At 39.9% G+C, this 18786-nt stretch overlaps 3 protein-coding genes across 8 annotated transcripts in view; 1 reads left to right on the top strand and 2 right to left on the bottom strand.

The window, feature by feature from the left end:
* Window positions 1–264: 264 nt before the first annotated feature.
* On the bottom strand, window positions 265–3574 carry LOC139623968 (arrestin domain-containing protein 3-like). Of its 2 annotated transcripts, none has more exons than XM_071482662.1 (6): window positions 3204–3574; window positions 2986–3043; window positions 2752–2899; window positions 2357–2453; window positions 1794–2050; window positions 265–1507 (listed from the first exon to the last, which is right to left on the bottom strand). In XM_071482662.1, the coding sequence occupies exons 1-6, from the start codon at window positions 3457–3459 to the stop codon at window positions 1280–1282; spliced, it is 1044 nt and encodes a 347-aa protein (XP_071338763.1). In that variant the 5' UTR covers window positions 3460–3574; the 3' UTR covers window positions 265–1279. The 2 variants fall into 2 exon arrangements, with proteins under 2 accessions (XP_071338763.1, XP_071338764.1); XM_071482663.1 differs by having other exon boundaries at window positions 3210–3574.
* A 312-nt stretch (window positions 3575–3886) lies between these two features.
* Window positions 3887–8347, bottom strand: LOC139623967 (arrestin domain-containing protein 3-like). Of its 3 annotated transcripts, XM_071482660.1 has the most exons (7): window positions 7945–8069; window positions 7784–7821; window positions 7287–7344; window positions 7014–7161; window positions 6224–6320; window positions 5232–5488; window positions 3887–5041 (listed from the first exon to the last, which is right to left on the bottom strand). In XM_071482660.1, exons 2-7 carry the CDS (start codon window positions 7803–7805, stop codon window positions 4436–4438), a joined length of 1188 nt encoding a protein of 395 aa, XP_071338761.1. In that variant the 5' UTR covers window positions 7806–7821; window positions 7945–8069; the 3' UTR covers window positions 3887–4435. The 3 variants fall into 3 exon arrangements, with proteins under 3 accessions (XP_071338761.1, XP_071338759.1, XP_071338760.1); XM_071482658.1 differs by lacking the exon at window positions 7784–7821 and having other exon boundaries at window positions 7945–8347; XM_071482659.1 differs by having other exon boundaries at window positions 7784–8053.
* A 2324-nt stretch (window positions 8348–10671) lies between these two features.
* Window positions 10672–18786, top strand: part of LOC139623962 (uncharacterized) — a 296887-nt gene continuing 288772 nt past the window's right edge. Inside the window, exons 1-2 of one of the 3 annotated variants that reach the window (XR_011691618.1) lie at window positions 10672–11277; window positions 13385–13568. Coding sequence is in view for 2 of the 3 variants with exons in the window: in XM_071482656.1 (XP_071338757.1) it covers window positions 11224–11277; window positions 13385–13568 (238 nt within the window). In the remaining variant the exon portion in view is untranslated. The remainder of the gene's footprint in view (window positions 11278–13384; window positions 13569–18786) is intronic. The other 2 variants (XM_071482656.1, XM_071482655.1) reach the window with 2 other exon arrangements.

Here is an 18786-nt window from a genome sequence, read left to right as displayed (position 1 = left end):
ACAATCCTTGTTTACCACCACAGCACACAGGGAAATGTGTTTACTACCAGTGTGCTACAACTCCTTGGACTACCAATTAGATTTAAAGATCATAAATCTGTTATAAGGAGAAAACAGTGTTCCAAGCTGAATAGGATTGCCCACTCGTTACTGTGAGGAATGGGACAGCTTTTGGGGCCTGCATGGTCACATGATGTTTTTCTCTATCATGATGCACCACAAAGAATGTGAAAGGCTTGATCAAAATAAATATATTCAGCGGAATTAGAACAATTCTGACTTTATTCTCCAACAAAATTCGAGTTTGTAGTTCCCATTTTGCCTGCAGTTGCAGTGCAGTTGCTTTCTGTACAACACCTGGGGTTTTATGTACCAATCAAAACCATATCCGTTGGTTTCCACATTAGTCAACTTTAAGCATGCATACAGACATACAGACTAGTTGAATGAAAGGGCATAAAATAATTTGTTGTGCATAAATAAATAAACATCTGTACTGAAAGTAAGGAACCATGTGAAAATGTAAAATTGTGCTGATAAACCCCTGTGTGAAACAACCAAGCAAACAAAAGGAGATTTTCTAAAATGCAGGAGAAACTGGAAAAGAAAATGGCAGTTCATCCCTACAACTTCACTGCTGTTTACAGAGAGACAATTTACTGTTCTATTTACATAATTTCCCTGATCACTTACGACAACAAGGGCACAATGCCCAACAATTTTACATTTAATACACACAATCACACCCACAGACTTCTGGGCATTTCAAAAGGTAGGATGTTGCAAGTGATCACTTGCAGACATCCTCACAGGAACAGAGCACTCTAACACACAACACAGGACAAAACTAGAACAGGGCTTAGGAAATACGGCCAGGGCTATTACTAAACTTAATACAACAATTTCCCTGTGTAAAATGACTTGAATGAGGAGCACAGTAATTTTAGTCGTAAATCAAAACACATGCCCAAACACACAGAATCCATACATATGAAACATTCTTCCATATAAAACATGAATGTACAAAACTGTTTAACAGTAGAACAAATACAAAATAGAGTGTCATTTGTAAAGAGCAAATATTTTACTGCATTATAAATAGCTCAAATGCCTTCATCATTGTTATCCTATTTCAACACTATTTGTTTGTGTTCTTCCTGAAACTCAGATTTTATGATCTGAGCCACTCTTACCATGAGTGTCATAGGAAGGAGGGGGGATGTCCATATATGGTGGAGGTCGTTCTCCCTGTTGACAATGAGGTGGAGCAGCAGGAGCTTTAAGGTGCAGCTGAAAAACCGTATGGACTGGGCTGTTGTGGCCACTGGTGATGAGGTCCAACAGGGAAAGCAGGGGAAGGGAAGTCGCTGTAACCTGGGCCCCCAACAGGTCCCACTGGGTAAGGCCCCATAGCCTCAACAGGGTGAAGGTTAGCAAAACCAGCAGGAACAATGACCAGTGGAAAGACCACCTCTGGGTCAGAGGCAAATCTGATGTCCAAATACACCTGGGAAATGGAAACATACATTATTGAGAGGATGAATCTCTCTACAGCAGAAATATGCTGACTGATAGATAAACATGATTTCTGTTATAATGCCAAGTCATGTTTATACTTATCATTTTTATAAGGCATTGTACTGTTATGTTGTTTTATATTTCTAATGATTGTATAAGATTTGTGATTTATGACAACTTTGTCTGTGCCACGTTACTTAACCACCCATATTTGCAACAGGAACAACTCATTCATTTCCGAGTTGATGTAACATCACTATTACATTATTACATACCTTGAGGTAATAGTTATTTGACAAGATGTCACAATTTTGGAGAGAATAGAGGGTATCCTCAGGAATCTTCAATTGACAGGAGACAGTTTCCTCTGAGTTCACTGCGATAGTTTCCCCCACACCTTTGCATAGACTTTGGTCAGAAGTTTTGGTGGAGCCACTGGCGCGGTAGACTATTGCCTGATGTAAACTGAATTTGGGCCTCATGGTTTTGGAAGAGGAGTTGTGGATTTTGGCAAAAACAGACAAGGTGTCACCTATCAAAAAGAAATCATAACCTCTGAATATGCACAGATTTTCCTGGAATAATGTCACAACACATTAGAAATAATTGTTTGTTTTTTTTTTTGTATGAAGAACGCATGTGTGCATTTAAATAACTTTAATAGTAACTGTTGTTTTGATATGTGTTAATCACACTAAAATGAACACTTCAACAACTTCCATTTGACTTACTAATGAAACAATGTACAAAGTTGTAAATATCTGATATTAGCTGACAATTGCTACATTTCATGTCTCACATTGACACTTTGTACGTAAGTCAGGTGGAGAGACTTTACCTGGAGCGCAAACCTTTCTGTTAACTGTAGCAGACATTTGGACCTGTTCTTTAGAAAAAATTCCCATCTCTTTATTCACTGAACCAGACTGTGGACACTAGAAAAAATGATAGAAATAAACATTACTTCATATCAGCTTAATACCTGTTATGGCTGAAATTCACGAGAAAATACTGTCATCTCACGATTAATATTTGAATTTGCCCAGGTGAACAGGCAAACAGGTGAACTTCTACTTCCTCAACATATTTCACATCATATTATCTGAGCTCACACTTTGCTGTACTTCCTGTTGTCTGTTTCTTCCCTATCATAATTAAATATAGTTCACATTTATGTTCAATGGAATGAAGTGGAACTAGTGTATTTGTGTGTCATTGTTGTATTCCACTTACAGTTATCTGCTGAGGATGTGTTAAGGACCTTGAAAGAAAACAGATGACTTTTTGTACTCTGGAGGGCATCCGCCAGCTCCTGGACAACTTGGCCTCAAGCATGTACACAACCTTTCCATGAATCGCCATGAAGGATGATGGCATCTCCCTTTAAGACAGGACAAGACTGTAAGACAGTCCACTAATGCCTTCATTTGGAAAAGCTGGCAGTGATAGAGCACTAATGCCACTTACCCCTGTGGGAGTTCAATCCTGAACTTAAAGTGATGGACCCCTTCGGAAAGCACAGTGCCTACAAGAGAAGTGGGAATTAACACTGACCAGTCACCTGACAAGCAGACAGTGCAAATTTCCTCAGGTGTACCAGCATTAAAAACCCACGAGAGCAGTAGATAATACGTCTACGTGTTAAGACAGGAAACTCAAAGGGGCTGCAGATGTCTTTGACCTACCTTTACCATTTTCTGCGACCAAGCACTCTTTGATTTTGAAGTATCTCCTGTGCGCACTGTACGACCTGCTGTCGTCCCCCATTCCCTCTGACCAGCTGACCCGCGCCTCCCCTTTGGCTTTGACGAGGAGACACTTCACTTTGGTGTCTCTTGACAAAGTCAGAGTAACTCTGCCTGACACCGTGTCTCCTTCGGAGAAAGTGCCCTCTTCGTTGAGAGCTTCGTAGCTCAGAGTGAACTCCTTTATTCGAGACATTCCTCACCTGTTGCTGCGCGGCACTCCGCACTGACCCAGCGGCGACTACCTTTTTAAACTGGTCTACATCCGGCTGCGCCCGAGGCATGAAGCCACTAAGCTTCCAATATTGCCTCATGGCAAGCTGTAAAAAAAATTACAACATCCTTTACAGGAATCAACGCATCATGCACAACAGTTTATGCAGGTTTACACGATTTGAGGTCATTAATGCCTTTACAAACTGGGGTTTAAAGGACCTTATAATGTACAAGCAATGTAATATGTGAGTTGTGTTCATTTTTAGTCTATTTAACTGATAGGATGAAGTGAGATTTCAAATTATCAAGTGCATCTTTGATCAGATGGAAGATGTTAAGAGCTGTACTGCCTTATGGCTGAGAAATGAAAGCAAAGTGTTCACACAAACAGAGATTCCCAGAGAAACTGTACTTGTCAGTTGTTTATTCAAAGAAAAGACTGGCAATTTGTTAGTATAACAACGTATCAGGTTGGCAAAGTATTATTACTAATGACTGCCTCACATTAAACTCAATAGACTAAAATAAATGGAAAATATATATTTGAAGTTTTTTTTTCTTAACACAGTAAATGTTGTTAATATTTTCTTACAATTGCCTCTACACAGAATACTGAGGTAGAAAGTAGGTATTAGCTATAAGGCAGAACAGTTGATCAGTAAGCTATTACCAGAGTTGAACCAAGGCACATAAAACACAGTGTAACCTGATAACTGAGGTTGGAGTGAGTACTTGAGTAGCTGCAAAGCCAATTACCAACATGACAAATGACCAGAAAACAACTATCACATAAAATGCAAAAGCCCTAGTTTTGTATATAATTGTTTACATGCAAACAGTAAATTTAGCACACAATGCCCTTTTCATTTTAAATCCACACTTCAAATTTAACAACACCAACAGCCTGAAAAGGACATGACTTAGGCGATTTGGTTTTTGCATTATTAACTATTCCATTATTTTGCATCAGATTTGTCAGTAGCAGAAGATGGGAAGAGGACGGAATATGCTGGAGGAGGTTCATCCGACAGAGACAGGAAGTCTGTGTTCATCATTGGTGCAGAAGGCAGCACGTTGTATGTAGGAGCAGTTGGGGATATGTTAAACGGTGAAGGAGCGAATGGACGGATCTCTGGGGCAGATGGGGGTGGAAGAAATGCTGGAGCAGTAGGCGGAGGGTGAAGCACAGAAGTTGATGATGAGGATGAATATAGAGATCCATATGGCACTGGGTTATTGTAGCCTCCATTGTGTGCTGGCTGAGTGGGGTACACATCTGGTAGAGCAGCATACATTGGTGGGTTGGCAGGGTATGCAGGTCCTGGTGCTGAATAACTTGGAGCTCCTGGGTATGCATAACTGCCTGAATGTGGGGATGCAGGATGAGGACCCATAGAACGCGCTGGGGAAGGGAAGTCGCTGTTACTTGGGCCCCCAGTAGCCCCAGCTGGATATGGACCTGCAGCCCCACCAGGCTGAGTGCCGGGAGCTAAGTCAGGAGGAAGAATGAGCACTGGGAGGTTGACCTCTGGATCGAAAGCAAAGCTGATGTCCAAATACACCTGAGAATGATAGAACTGCTTCATTAGCACGTGATGCTTTACTTCAACACCTGACAGTTACAACAAATTTGGAAAATCTTTATCTATACTTATGGATTAGCAGTGTTACAAAATCAGTTAAAAATAGCTCTGTCAACAGCTTTGTCTTACTTGCTTTACCATAACGATACACTGTTATGCTGTTACATACCTTTAAATAGTATTCCACTGAGATAATCTCACAGTTCTGGATACTCAGGATCAGATTATGAGGAATCTTTATTGCACAGCTGATGCTCTTCTCTGTGTGTGGTTTAATAGCGCTGTCAACCGCCTTGTGGATGACGCTCCTTTCTTGCTTGGTGCTGCTGCCGGCATGGAACATCACATCTCGGACTAAACTGAATTTGGGTATCATCTCACTGGATGAGGAATTGTTGATTTTTGCAACAACTGCCACTGTTTCACCTATGAAGAAATCAACATAATATTCTAAATGAATCTTCATTTGTTTGAACTCAGGTGCCACATGAGGAAATGCTGTTGTATTATTATTACGCCTGAGGCACAACTTTCTCACATTACATGAACAGTGGTGAAATGCTAAACCCCACCCACTTATTACTCCATGCATGGTATTTGAAAGTATTTTCTGACTCAAGTCTGTGAACAGTGCTGTGATATTCAAATATGATCCATTTCTTTTAATGATTTCCTCATCATGTATGTGAGGTAACTCACCCTAAAATTTGACTGTCAACAGACCATTTTCCTGGGAGACATTTTAGCCTGTCAGGACTACAGGTGTAACTAGTACCATTAATGCTGGGTCAAATATAATGAAGTGTGCTAGGGTAATAGAAATGTAAACAAACATCCACAATGCTAGGAATGGACTGGAACGGATATCTTGTTTCTCATGTTATGATACACCTGCTTCTCTGGAAATGACTTGGCAAAATGTCTATCATGAGAAAGGGACTGTGGAGTACAAACACATTTTTTTAAATTGGAAAAAGTAATGCACTGTTAAAGACAATCCATTAACTATAATGGGAATAGTATTACTGCATGTTTTATTACAATACTTTGCTGTTTTGCAAATTAATGGCTGTGACAACTATCAAATGACAGTATCGGCCTTCAAAAGAAGATCTCCTTCCAAGACTTGAACCTACTATGTTTGAAGAGGAATTTTACTACCTGGGGCATAAGCCTTTCTGTCAACAATGACATCCATCTGTACATGTCCTTTTGAGAAAAGCCCCATCTCTTTGTTTACTGAACCAACTTGGCGTGCCTAGAATGCAATGAACAGTGAAAACAATTACTTTTGATCCACCACTTCCATTATTAAGACAATACAGAGCATAATTTAAGTAATATAGTTTAAGAGCAGGGCAAGACACCCAGACCCTCATTGCCACTGCACTACCCTTTGAACCTCATCTCCCACTGTACAGTATGACATTGTGAGCAGTTCTCAGCGGCACTACTTTCTACAGAAGGGACAGTATCTATGAAAACTGTCCACAGCTGAGTCTCTGAATTATCAGTTCAATCCAAATCCAAATTATAGTCCTTTTTCACAGAAGACATTTTGGTTTTTCATAGCTGGAAAAGCACATGTGAAACTATTACTATTAATGGTTGCTGCGTTGTATTTAAGTATCCCAGGCAGCCAAAACAGTGAGTGAGAATAAACACGAACTGGACCATGGAACTGACACCTCTAAATGGAACGTAGCCATTATTACTAATAAAGACGGCAGTGCTTTTCCTACTACAACATGTTGAAAAGGGCTGTGAAAAAGGCCTATTAGCTCCATTATACTGCGGTGGAGGCACATATTTCGGAGCTGGACGTAAAACCGAAACTATCTATGCAGCTCGGTAAATGAATGTGGTTTAGGTAACCTGTGTGAAGCGAGTATATTTCCTGTAAAGTGGCGTATCAGAGATGTGTGTATGCATGTTGAAATATTTTACACACCATTAGAGACTGAAGGTTTGGAAAGGACTTGGAGAAAAAATGTATCTCCTTTTCCACTGTACTGTCCATCCTCCAACTCCTGGACAGTGCAGCTACCAGCTTGTAAACAATCTTTCCATGAGTCCCCCTGAAGGATGAAGGCATGCTTCTGTAATGGAGAACCAGCAGATTAATATTAAATTGAGATGACAATTATAGAATGGAATAGAGTTGGATTCTGTTTGTTCAAACCAATTACATTGTCAAAGTACAAACAAGTCGTATTGCACTTACCCTTGAGGTATGCTAAAGCTAAATTTATAGACATGGATCCCTTTAGGAACAACGGTGTCTGAAAAGGAAATAATGTAGGTGTCACTGATAGTAGTCTACTACTAGTAGCTACTCCTAGCCTAGTATAAATAGTAATAAAGACAGCTGTAGAAAGTAACAGTGTGCTTTTCCTCTAGTACTACTGAAGTACATTTCTGAAATACCTCCACTTTGCATAAGTACCACCATTTAATACTTCTGTCCTTACACACTTCATTTCAATATGACATATTCTGCCCACTTCAATAATAAGACAGCTTTAATTTAATCATTAGTCACTTCGCACTGTTATGGAAGAAACTACAACCTGAAGTAGTTCAAATGAGTTTAGTTTACTTCCGTTTTGGTTAATTTTCCTGAAAAGGAACTTGCGCACTTTTACTTTTTCAGGTTTTGAATGTGGGAATCAACTTGTTTTTTTTTTTTTATTGATTTGAATCAGTGATGAGTATGAATACCTATGTAACATAAAGAACACATCGTGCCGTGGCCACCACTGGTCAAAGAGGAAAGAGAGAACAGCACAGACGTACATCGGGTATAAAAGGCCTTGCACCATATCGGGCTCAAGTGTGTGAGTTGTCGGGCATGCATGACAAACAAGACCACTACCGCCTACCCTTAGGGTCCACCGGGATTAAAAACTGCTTCAGTTTGAAATATCTTCTGTGTGCACTGTATGTGTGGTTGTGCTCGCCCCTCTTTTGCGTCCAACGAACATCGGCATCTCCCTTAGCTTTGACATACAGACTCTGAGCTGTGATTTCCTTGAACAAGTCCAGTGTTATTCTTCCAGTTATGGTGTCGCCCTCCGAAAACGTCCCGTTCTCATTCAGCGCATCCAAAGTCATCGTGAAGCTTTTAATGGCGGGCATTGTCGTAAGGAAATCAGGACTATGCCGGTTAAATGCATAAAAAAAAAATAAACGTGATGGTCTTCTTTATCTTTATCTTTAATTTCTAAATGTTTTCGCTGTATGCTATTCCGGTAAGACGGCGTCCATGACTGCTGGACCCGGGGCGGTGGGATAAGACACGCCCTACGACAGCCTGTTCAAAGACCTCTACTGCCATCCGGTGTACAAAGGAGAAAACCAGGGGCCCATAGTCGGACATGAGCTCAAAGGCGTTTTGCAATCATTCAAAAAGAAATGCGTCGAGCCCCCTGCAGGTCAAGCACGGGAAAAGCACAGCTAACAGTAAAACAAGTCAGAGGGCTCCCTGTGGCTTAGATTTAATGAGACACAGTGTATGTCCTATTTTAGCGATATACATTATAATATGTGAGAAGCCTGGGTTGAGATTTAATTTTTCCTAGAACAACCAAAGAGAAATTGTACAAAAACTACTGCTGTGGCTTATTGTCATTCTACTATGTGGATATGTAATACTTAAGTATTTTTCTCCCCTCACACTGCGCCAATGAGAAGACGTGCACTGCATCATATTGTTCACAAACTCAGCAAACAAAATACTTGTTGCTTTTATTCTGAAGGTCAATGCCCACTGCGGAAGTCTTGCTGGAAAAGGCATAACTTAATTAATATTTTAAATATAAGGCCAGACACATTTAAGACGAATGACGTGAACTGAAATTTCTCAGGAGAAAACAAAAGAAAGTAAAAAAGAAAAAGGAAGTTGCTGCTAGTGTCACAGGCTAAGGTCAAAGCGGTCGCCATTTTCTTGGAGACGCCTCATCAACCTAAATCTGGACTTTTGTAAGTTTTATCAGCCTGTTTTATTTGAAGTAATAATTTAATTTGAAGTAATAACTTGCAGTTACAGATGGCCTATCTTTTTTCCTGCTCCTTTCAACTTTTTCCAACCTAATTAACTTAGTAAAACGATTCTCTGTGAGTGTTGTTAGCTCAGACCAATTGGCCTCTTAGGTTTGTGGTTTGAATAAGATAAAATAACATCAAAATGCTCTGTAAATGTTAGCGTAGGTAGGGGGGGCTGTAAAAAACCCGCATGTATGTTAGCACCCCCTTGAGTTTAAAGTGAGGCCTGAAACCTTGGTGAAACCACAAAGTCACACTTCTAGTCCTCTCGCTGGTATTTTGTTCAATTAAAATTGATCGAAGAGGGAAAATGAAAGCTTTGCAAGCTTTATTTTCTTAGCGTTTGTTTTGCTTAGCTCGGTCAATAACCGGGCAATAAATTAAGAAAGTTTATCCAAATTAAGTGTTCGTGCCATTGACCTATATCTCACAACCGTCTGCAAAGTCCAAAAGTAGCTGGTGCAACACCACTACCAAGCTAGGATGGTTGCTTTCACTTTGGAGGCCCCCCTGCCCCTCAAAGTTCAGAGCAGTCCAGGTGAGACAGTTTGCTGTAGGTCAGAGTTCACCAAAGTTCAGCAGTGACTGGCGTGGATGCACTGTGGCCTGCAGGAGGGAGTCCTCTGATCGAGGCAATTACATTTGCACTATACTGTATATAAAAAGCACTATACCCACTGTGATTGATAAAACCCAATCTTGAGGCGAGACAGGTGCCTGCGTCACTGTTTCCAGAAGTCTTTGTTTCTGCTCTCTTCAATGCAACCCCAGAGTTTTCAAAGAAAAACGGTGTGAAGAAAAACAGAAGCATATGTTTGCTTTTTTCTTTTTCTTTGTCTTTTTTTTTTTTTTTTTTGAAGCATGCTGTTGATGGATACCATTCTTCCACAATACAATACACAAAGGACGTGTGAATGGTGTTGAAATGGCTCTTAGAAAGGTCTTGGAAAGCAAGAAAGTAATAAGACATTTTGCTTTCTGTTGGTACATGGATATATTCTATGTGTTGTTAGAGATAACTTGCAGTGACATTGCCAAAATTGTAGTTTGATGGATGTTTGATTAAGCACATGTTGTATAATTTCCTGTCAATATAAAGTGGTTAATGCTGCCTTCACGTTGTGGGAATGGATGGTAGAAATGGAAGAATTTCCGAGTTAACGACTCGCGAGCACTCATGTCCTCGAACAGTTGTATATGTTTGGCGTGTGAGGATTACTTTACTGTGCATTGACAATATAAATAAAATTTATATAAAATTTGGGTTTAATGGCAGTTAAACAGTGGTCTTTGCCCAATGTGAGGCATCTATATTTATTTTGTTTTCAGGCATTTCCAAATAAATCAGCAACAAGTTGCAAACTCGTAATTATTATAACTCTGATATGACATGAATGTACCATAAGTATGTTTTTTTTTTTTTTTTAGTATTCTAACTTAAAACAACATATGAGTATAGTTCTATAAATGTGCAGTATATACATATAAAATTAGTATGTAATATGGATTTCAAACACAGCTCAGCTTTTGTTCCTCTGAAAGTAAAAGCTAATCATTGACTAAATTGATCAAATTAAATTGATCATACAAAGTTTCTTTCTAGCAATTCAAATTTTGCTTTCACATACTTTTTCTTGGTTTACTGAATTGTTTTATATATATATATGCTCTCTAATTTACATAATATTTCCTTCTAAATAGGGATTTGACAATCTGAAAAGAAATCCTGACATTTGACATTAATCATGCAAACAGATTCCTATTTCATATTGTCGCAGAAAAATCACTTGCAAGCATTCTGCAAAGTAAACAACACAGACATTGTAGGCCTCGGCAAACGCTGTCTTTTGTTCACTGTCTGTGGTTAAAGTCACAAGTGTAACTCAGTAATACTGAAAACACCACAACAATATGGTGTGTTATTGCCTTTCCAAAATACCTCTTGTTGTTTTCAAAGTTTGCCCCAGTTTAGATAATAATAAGCTCATGTCAATCAGCCGTTGTGCTGTCAACACAAGGTGCCATGGAGACAGTTACCCTGCCAATGTGTGAGTGCAACGGTGGGAGGAGAAGGAAATGAAGTCAGGGCCTCAAGGCAACAAGGCCAGTGTGAGAAAATGAATGAAAACAAAGAAGACGGTGAAATGAAAAGTCCTTTAACATTGGCACAGGTCAGTTCCTGAGAGTAGTGTGATTCTTAGTGTGTTTCTGCCTGTTTTGTATAATGGCTCTGTGTGGTAAAAACCAGAACTGATGTTTACAATCCGCATTCAGGCTTCCATTCTAATCGTAATGTATGTGTAATTGCTATAAGTAAGATTCCATATCTTGACCTAATTTTTGAGTGGACAAACAGAAATAACTTTTGTGAAGAGAGTATGTTATAGTGTTTGTCAGTCAAATATATCTTAGATTTGATGCTGTTACCAGCTTTGGTTTATTTAATTTTTTATGTCTCATATTTCTGTTGGTAAGGCTCAGTTAAACTGACATCACATGTCATGAATTCCAGCATACAGCTCAGTAATTTTCCAAGTAATTTAAAGTATTCACTCTGAGAATTAGGACTTGCCTGTGAAAGTCAGGCAAAGATGTGTACAAATTGCTTTTGTAAAATCAGCATGAGAATTTGTGCTGTGGTTACTGATGTTCAGGGAGCAAAAAACAGGATCTCCAATAGGCATGACTAGAATTGTGATGTGTTATGTTATGTAAGTTAGTAGGTCAGGATATTGATAACTTAATCACTATCAACATACAAAACTATGGCTCTGCCAGGGGTGGCATACATTGTAAAGCTAGGAGCTTTTCCTTGATGCACGGTTTTTGGTAAAGTGGTCTGGCCAGTGAAAATGGTGTTTCATGTGAAAAAGGCATTGTCTAATTGTATTTATTTCAAATCAATCTTGTACCCCTCTCCCTGATTAGTGGATATACAGCTAGCAAATCATGGCAACAGCTTAAGTGCCAATCAGTTGTGAGCAGGAAACATATGAGTAAGTGTGGCAGAAATATGAAAGTAATTAAAAGTAAGAAAAGTGAGCAAATCAAATCCTGCTTAGGGCCCTCATTAAGCTAAGGACAGCCCTGCATGCTTTGAAACTCATCTACATAAGAGAGAGATGAAACTGGCTGTTAGGCAGCGCCTGATAACATTTGTCCATTATGGACTGCGGAGGGCCATCTGTAGCAAAACAGCAGATGCAGTTTCATATCAGCTCATTACTGCAGCGCTGCTTGTTTTGTGAAGTTTCTTTGGAATTTCTCAACAAATAACTACAATTAGACTGTCATTATGCAATTTAAACTGTTGTGCTGGGATGCGCACTAGGTGAAAGTCAGTACTGTTATAAAAGAGTTGTTCTTTTGTAATTGATCTATTAATGGCAAATACTTAAATCACATCCCTCAGTAGAAGCTCATTAATCTATGCTGTGTATGTGCTCCTAGTTGGATAGGTTGTATCCATGCATTGGGAAAAAGGGTGCCTTGGTCAAGTCCAGTCTTTATTAAGATTAATGAACAGCTTGACATTTTTAGTCCTCTGTCTGAATCGATAATTTTAATACTCATGAGGGCCAATGGGGATCTAAGCTTGCGGAACTCACACTGTGGCCACAGGGCGCATGTTAAATGTCCAAGTGGTAATCAATGCAAAGAAATTAGCTATTGATCTCTTATAGTTTTGTAATAGGTTATCTATTGGTTTGCTCTTTCGGAAAATTCCAATATCAGCCGGATGGAATTGTGCTTGTAATATTGCTGTGGGGTGTGTGTATGCCTATGCATGTACTTGGCTTCACATACACCCAGCTTCCACGTTTGTGTGTGCATGTGTGTGCTGGGTCACATCCTAATTAGCACAGAGGGCAGATTGTAAATAAACATGTTGAGGAGAATATTGGTGATCTGCATCAGATCCACAGTTCATTACAAATAAGACTGGGAACTTCAGATTGGCTTTATGTAAGCTTAATGCTGGCAAGGAGACCAGTATTTGTAAACAGCTATTTAAATTAAAATGCTTCCACTATTTTCATACTGTATTTGGGACCACATCATTCATACACAAATAGTGAATAAATTATGACTCCCATATCATTTGAACATATAAAAATATATTTCGTATGTTTATTGGTGTGTGAAGTGTAAATGTAGGTTATGAAAAACTACATGTCAGTAACTCTAGTTCCATGTTACGCATACACACAGTTCTTCCTTATAATTAAGAAAAAGTTAAAATTGAGAGAAATACTTTTCCTTTGTCTGTGTTCCCAGGACATACAGTGTGAGTTGGATGTGGATCTGCTGTGCTGGGGTAGTGGAGAGCTTGGCCAGACTGGACATGGCAGGCCAGGGGACATTGGTCCAGAAGAAGCCCATCTGAGAGAGTTCACAGCAACTAGGCTTGGCACAGTGAAGCTGCTGGCATGTGGATCCAGTCACTCTATTGTGGTTACAGGTACAGTTCCCAGTCCACTTGTATACTGTTAACTGTTGTCTTTTATTGTACACTCTAAATGGAATTCACTATTTTGGTAAGTTAATGAGTTATTTTTAATTTGGGTACTAAGAATGTTTTTTGTGTGCATGTTTGTGGTCTGGTGCAGGTTTTATGAGACAAATGCATCTATTCTGCCATTTGTCTAGTATAGAGAAAACATTTATTACTAGATTAACCCCATTCATCTTTTGCTGCTATTGATGATTTTTATCCACCATTATTGTTGACCATGACTAAGTCTATAGTGCATCTCAAGACATAGTTGTGTTATGTTCTGGTAAATGTATTGTTATGTCTACTAGATCTTGCAGTATGGAAGTTATTGTGACACCCAACAATGACCAGTCTGATGTACTGTTAATACTGATGTCGATTTGCTGAAAGGCATGGTTGTCCAGTGAGGCTTTAGAATGTCTACAAAAACAATTAGTGAGACATTTGATCAAAGGGTGTGTTAGTAACCAAGCCATTAGCATCAATTAGCAACCAGCATACAGAGTAATGAATACGTTTGTCCAAACTCCCTTGCAGTACCATGAGTGTACGCCGTGCATATACAGGTCCAGGAAAACAGATCAGGTGGCACAGTAATGGGGTATTCTTATAATGTTGTATACATAGGGTTTACACATGACATGAAGTGTCTTCTCCCCTGCCCATGAGGTAATACTGCCCTACTTATTTGCCAGTTTGATAAAAAACCTGATGACAGGAAGAGAGGAGTATCCTTTAGTACATTAGCTTGCAGTAGTCGTAAAACAGTAGCCTAGTTAAGTCTTATAGATCACCCCAACACAGGGATCTTATACCTTTACCATCATTACAGGGGAAAAAGGTGACATTTTTGATTGATTAAAATGGTTCAGGCTAGCTTAGGCTAAATCATGTTAAGTGATGTGACACTGCAGTTTCGCATATCATATTTCTGTCGAGACAATGATGGTAGAAGGCATTGTCAAGGCATGATATCTGACAACAGCAGACATCTGGAGGGACCGGAGGAGATTTATGGAAGGTTTTAGTGGTCTGTGGGAGATGAGAGGGAGTAAAAAGTGGTCCTTTTTTGTGCATTGTCACTTCCCGAGTGACTGTAAATTTTCCTCCAGTGCTGTTGGGAATTGGAGACATTTACACATCCTGACAAATTGCCTGCTGTAAAAGTATTTACTGGTCTTGTCCTCCCTTTATTCTTGGCCAGCTCGCAAACACATACCCCTCATAGACACAGAAATATTTACCCCCAGCAAATTTATGTGACACATGTTTATGTGGCGTACCTGGCCCAAGATATGTCATAATTGTGTCATGTTGAGAGTACTGGTCCACTCTTAACGTTTTAATAGAGGAGGTCTTGAGTAGGTCATAATGGTTTTATATCAGCCACATTGTCTCCAATCACTGGCTGTTTGGCCGATTCTGCTCAAGGAATGGTTTGTTGGAAAAATAACTTGCAAGAGAAATCCATGCTGTGCACAGAGGGGTAAAGAACAACTATCCTTGCCTAACCCACCCACACACACTATCATACATACAACATACACAGACTAAGATAAACCGTTAACTGATTAAAGGTCACCCCAGTGATTACCGACCAACATGCAATGATCAGCCGTAATTGAGACTGGTCTTAGGGCTTGTTGTCATGGGAAACTTGCACTGCATGTGAATAGTATGTTTTTTGTGGGTTTTATATTTAAGTTCTAACTGCAAATGTGACAACAAATAATTGTTGTTTTTTGATATACTCTGAAATTATGATAACTTGGCTATAATTGAACTCATTTTTTTGTATATAATGAAATTCTGTGTTGATTCAGTGCAAACTACAGACCGTTATTGAGTTATTGAGTATTGAGTACGTGGCTCTTGTTCACAGGTAAGGGTGAAATGATTAGTCTTGAGTAAACTTACTCCCCTCTCTCTTCTTTTTTGTCTTTTTTGTAAGAAAAGCATTATAAATTGCTGCCACTAGGTGGCACTGTGAGACTGCCAATAAGACAGTGCAACAAGGTGGAGAGGATTGGGGTAGGTGGTAGAAGGGAGGCCCACACTTACCTCACACTCAGACAGAGCTATAATTTACTAATAGTGCAGGAGCCGCCATTGCTGTTATCTTTTAATAGATTTGTACGGGGGAAAGCAGGTGCCTGTTGTTAATGTGTCCAATTGCCCAAGTTGCCTACAGAATTTAGGGCATCCATCACTGTCGTCGTCGGTGACACCCTGTCGTTCTACTTCACGCAGCGGGCCGGCCGGGCTGGGCTGGTAACAGATGAGGCTTCTCTCTCCTCTAGACGCCCACAGTCACACAGAGACGACCGCCATACGTGCTTGCACATGCATACACACACAAAAACACACACAGCTATACCACATTCTTAGAGGGCAAACTGAACTCATACCCACTGCAACAGGAAATACATATTATACATTAAATAAATGCAATCAAGGGAAAAACACCTGGTACTATTACTTCTAAGAATTATATCCAAACTTTATGTGAAATAAGGGCTATTTTGGAGAGAGAAAATGCCATTAAAAATTAATCTCAGTAAACTTTGCCCCCATTGCTTTGAGTTCTTGACCTTCCAGCTGCACCCTTGAGCTTAGCCAGGGGCACCACGTTGCTTGCAGGTTTGCCCTCCGCCCTGGAAAACACCCCGTGCAGCTGTGTTTCTTTAGACCCGGGCTGAGAGTTGGAGGGTATACAGAGGTGCTTGCTAATACCTTGTTACGGCTGTTTCAGTTGCTGGGTCTCAGAGAGGTCAGTGTCAGTACTGCTTTTGTTCAAGGCCCTTGATCTGCTGGATGTTGGAGTAAGCCAGGGACCCATGTGCTGGCCGTTTGTGACCTACCCTGCTTTTTCTACTGGAGTCTTCGCTCTTGTGAGTCCCTTAGACTGTGCTAGAAGTCTTTGGTCAGAAATTGTTACTTTGTTTTTGGTCTTTGAATGTTGTAAGCAAGGACTAAGTAGCAATTTATACATAGCCACAGTGCCTTCAGATAATGTATGTTGTGATTTTATGGTATACAAATAAAAATGAATTTAATTGACTTGAAATGGTGAAAAAAAGCACACTGGAGATGTTTGACAGAAAGTCAGTATACTGTCCCAACTGACAAAGGCCTGTGCTGGGGGCTAGGTTTTTTCCTCTTTGTTTTTTTTCCCTTTTCCGTTTTTTCTTCACCTCTCTTTCCATGTGAGTTATAAACCTTGGTATGGCCTTGGTGTCAGGTGTTAAACAGCATATGAGGGCTATGACCCAGCTTCCTAACCCTCTCTGACATCTCTCTTAACATAAAACAGAACCCTTACTCTCACTGTAATTGTAATCATCATGTTACTTGTGCTCAGTTTTTCCACTGTTTCCTCTTGCATGCTGTTGATAAGCATTGCACCATTATGAGTTACACATTCCTCAGACATTCCCCTCCCTCCCCAGCTGTGAATACATAGTTTCTTCCTCAACCTAAAGCAACTTAAAAAAATAATTTGTAGTAATGTAATGACGTCATGCACCTGTTAGTAATAGAGAACAATCTGGAGTTTTTAAGGTGCATAATATTACACCAGTATTGTACATAGTATTGATACATCCTGTATTCTTTGAGTCATCATAAAAATCTCTCTGCAAACACGGGGAGACACATAGCTCTGTGTATTTAGTTTAACGATGTCCATTAAAATAGATTACAACAGACATAGTTTGCTCTGAATTACTTTGTCCTGAAATCCAATACCTTTTTAAAAAAAAAACTAAAATCCTCTAAAGTAACAGGAATGGTCAATTGACCTGCCATCTCTCTGGTCTTTATTGACATTCAGGACACAGTTACACCTCTAAAGAATCAAAGGGATAGAAAAACTGTGTGTGTGTGTGTGTGTGTGTGAGAGAGAGAGAGAGAGAGAGAGAGAGATTAAGACACAGACAAACCATCACAACGGCAGAAAAAAACTCTCAAGCTGTACACATGACCCTCCTATTTGCCAGTCATGGCCAAGTTCTGCCTCGAGGATAGGGTTCATGCAGACTCGAGTGGCTACTTCTGTAAATGTATAATTCACTTGGACTGCCAGGAAACTGTGCTGTTAATATAGAGACCTATTTTCTCATTTTCTCTTTCCTCTTGTCTTTCTTTCAAGTGATCTAAGCCCATAGGCAAATACACCTTTACCTATGTATTTTATTGTCTTGTTTAATGTTTGTCAAAGAGTCCAATACTCAGAATAATTCTAGGAAAGTATTGGCCATCCCCCTGCATGACAACTCCAATATGTCTGCTTTGCACCCACCACTGAGGGGAGCTTTGGTAATAATTTGCCGTTTAGCTGTGTTGATGTTTTTCTACGATTTCCCATTTGAGAAAGGTGAACGACCGGAAAAAGGGGGAAAGGGGAAAAATAACCCCTGTTCTTGCTTCTCGCCCTCTCTCTCTCTCTCACTTCTGTTCTTTTGCTCTTTCTTTCTATCTTGCTCTCTCCTTGATCTCAGCTAATTTGGTTGAGCAGGTTGAGCGTTTAGTTTTGCACTCAGTCGCTTTTTAAGGTTAATCGTAGGACAGAAGTGTTTATGTTGCTGTAATATGGGCTTAACACTCTCTCAGCGAAGCATGGAGCACTTGAAATATGTAGTTCACCATCCCACTGCCCCCACCTCTTCGTCTTCCTCCTCTGCCTCCATCCTAAAAAAAGACAAACCTTATGCAGAACAAAAGATGGGGGAAAGTCTTGCCAATTAGCAGCTAATGAGACAAGCTTGTGAGGATATCTAAATCCTCAACGTGTTAACGTTTACTCCCCCCCCTTTAAGTCCTTCAACCTGCGCCTCCCCCATCTGCCCTTGCACCCAGCCTCTTGTAAGGGGGTGAGGCCACCTCTGAGGCCCTCTGTGTGATTATTCACACATGGCCATGGCCCTGGTGCTTCGAGCGGCAAATAAGAGAGGAAGAAAGAAATGCCTTACGTACCGCTAATGTAAAAATGCTCAACTGACACATGGCCAAGGCTCTCCTTATTTTTAATTTCATTTTTTCTTTTTTACTCCGCTTCCACCCCCCACACACTAACTCTACCTCATCTTCTATAGATAGATAGATAGATCCAATGAAGCATTCTGTCTCTTGCCATCCGTTCTCAATTTTCCCTAATATAGTAAAGCCAGGAACTGGGTGGGTA

This window comes from Trachinotus anak, unplaced genomic scaffold (genome assembly GCF_046630095.1).
Source record: "Trachinotus anak isolate AG129_WGS33_773 ecotype Australia unplaced genomic scaffold, CSIRO_AGI_Tana_v1 ptg000008l, whole genome shotgun sequence".
NCBI lineage: Eukaryota > Metazoa > Chordata > Actinopteri > Carangiformes > Carangidae > Trachinotus > Trachinotus anak.
The sequence above is the reverse complement of the archived record's forward strand: the minus strand, read 5'-3'. Positions and strand labels throughout refer to the sequence as shown.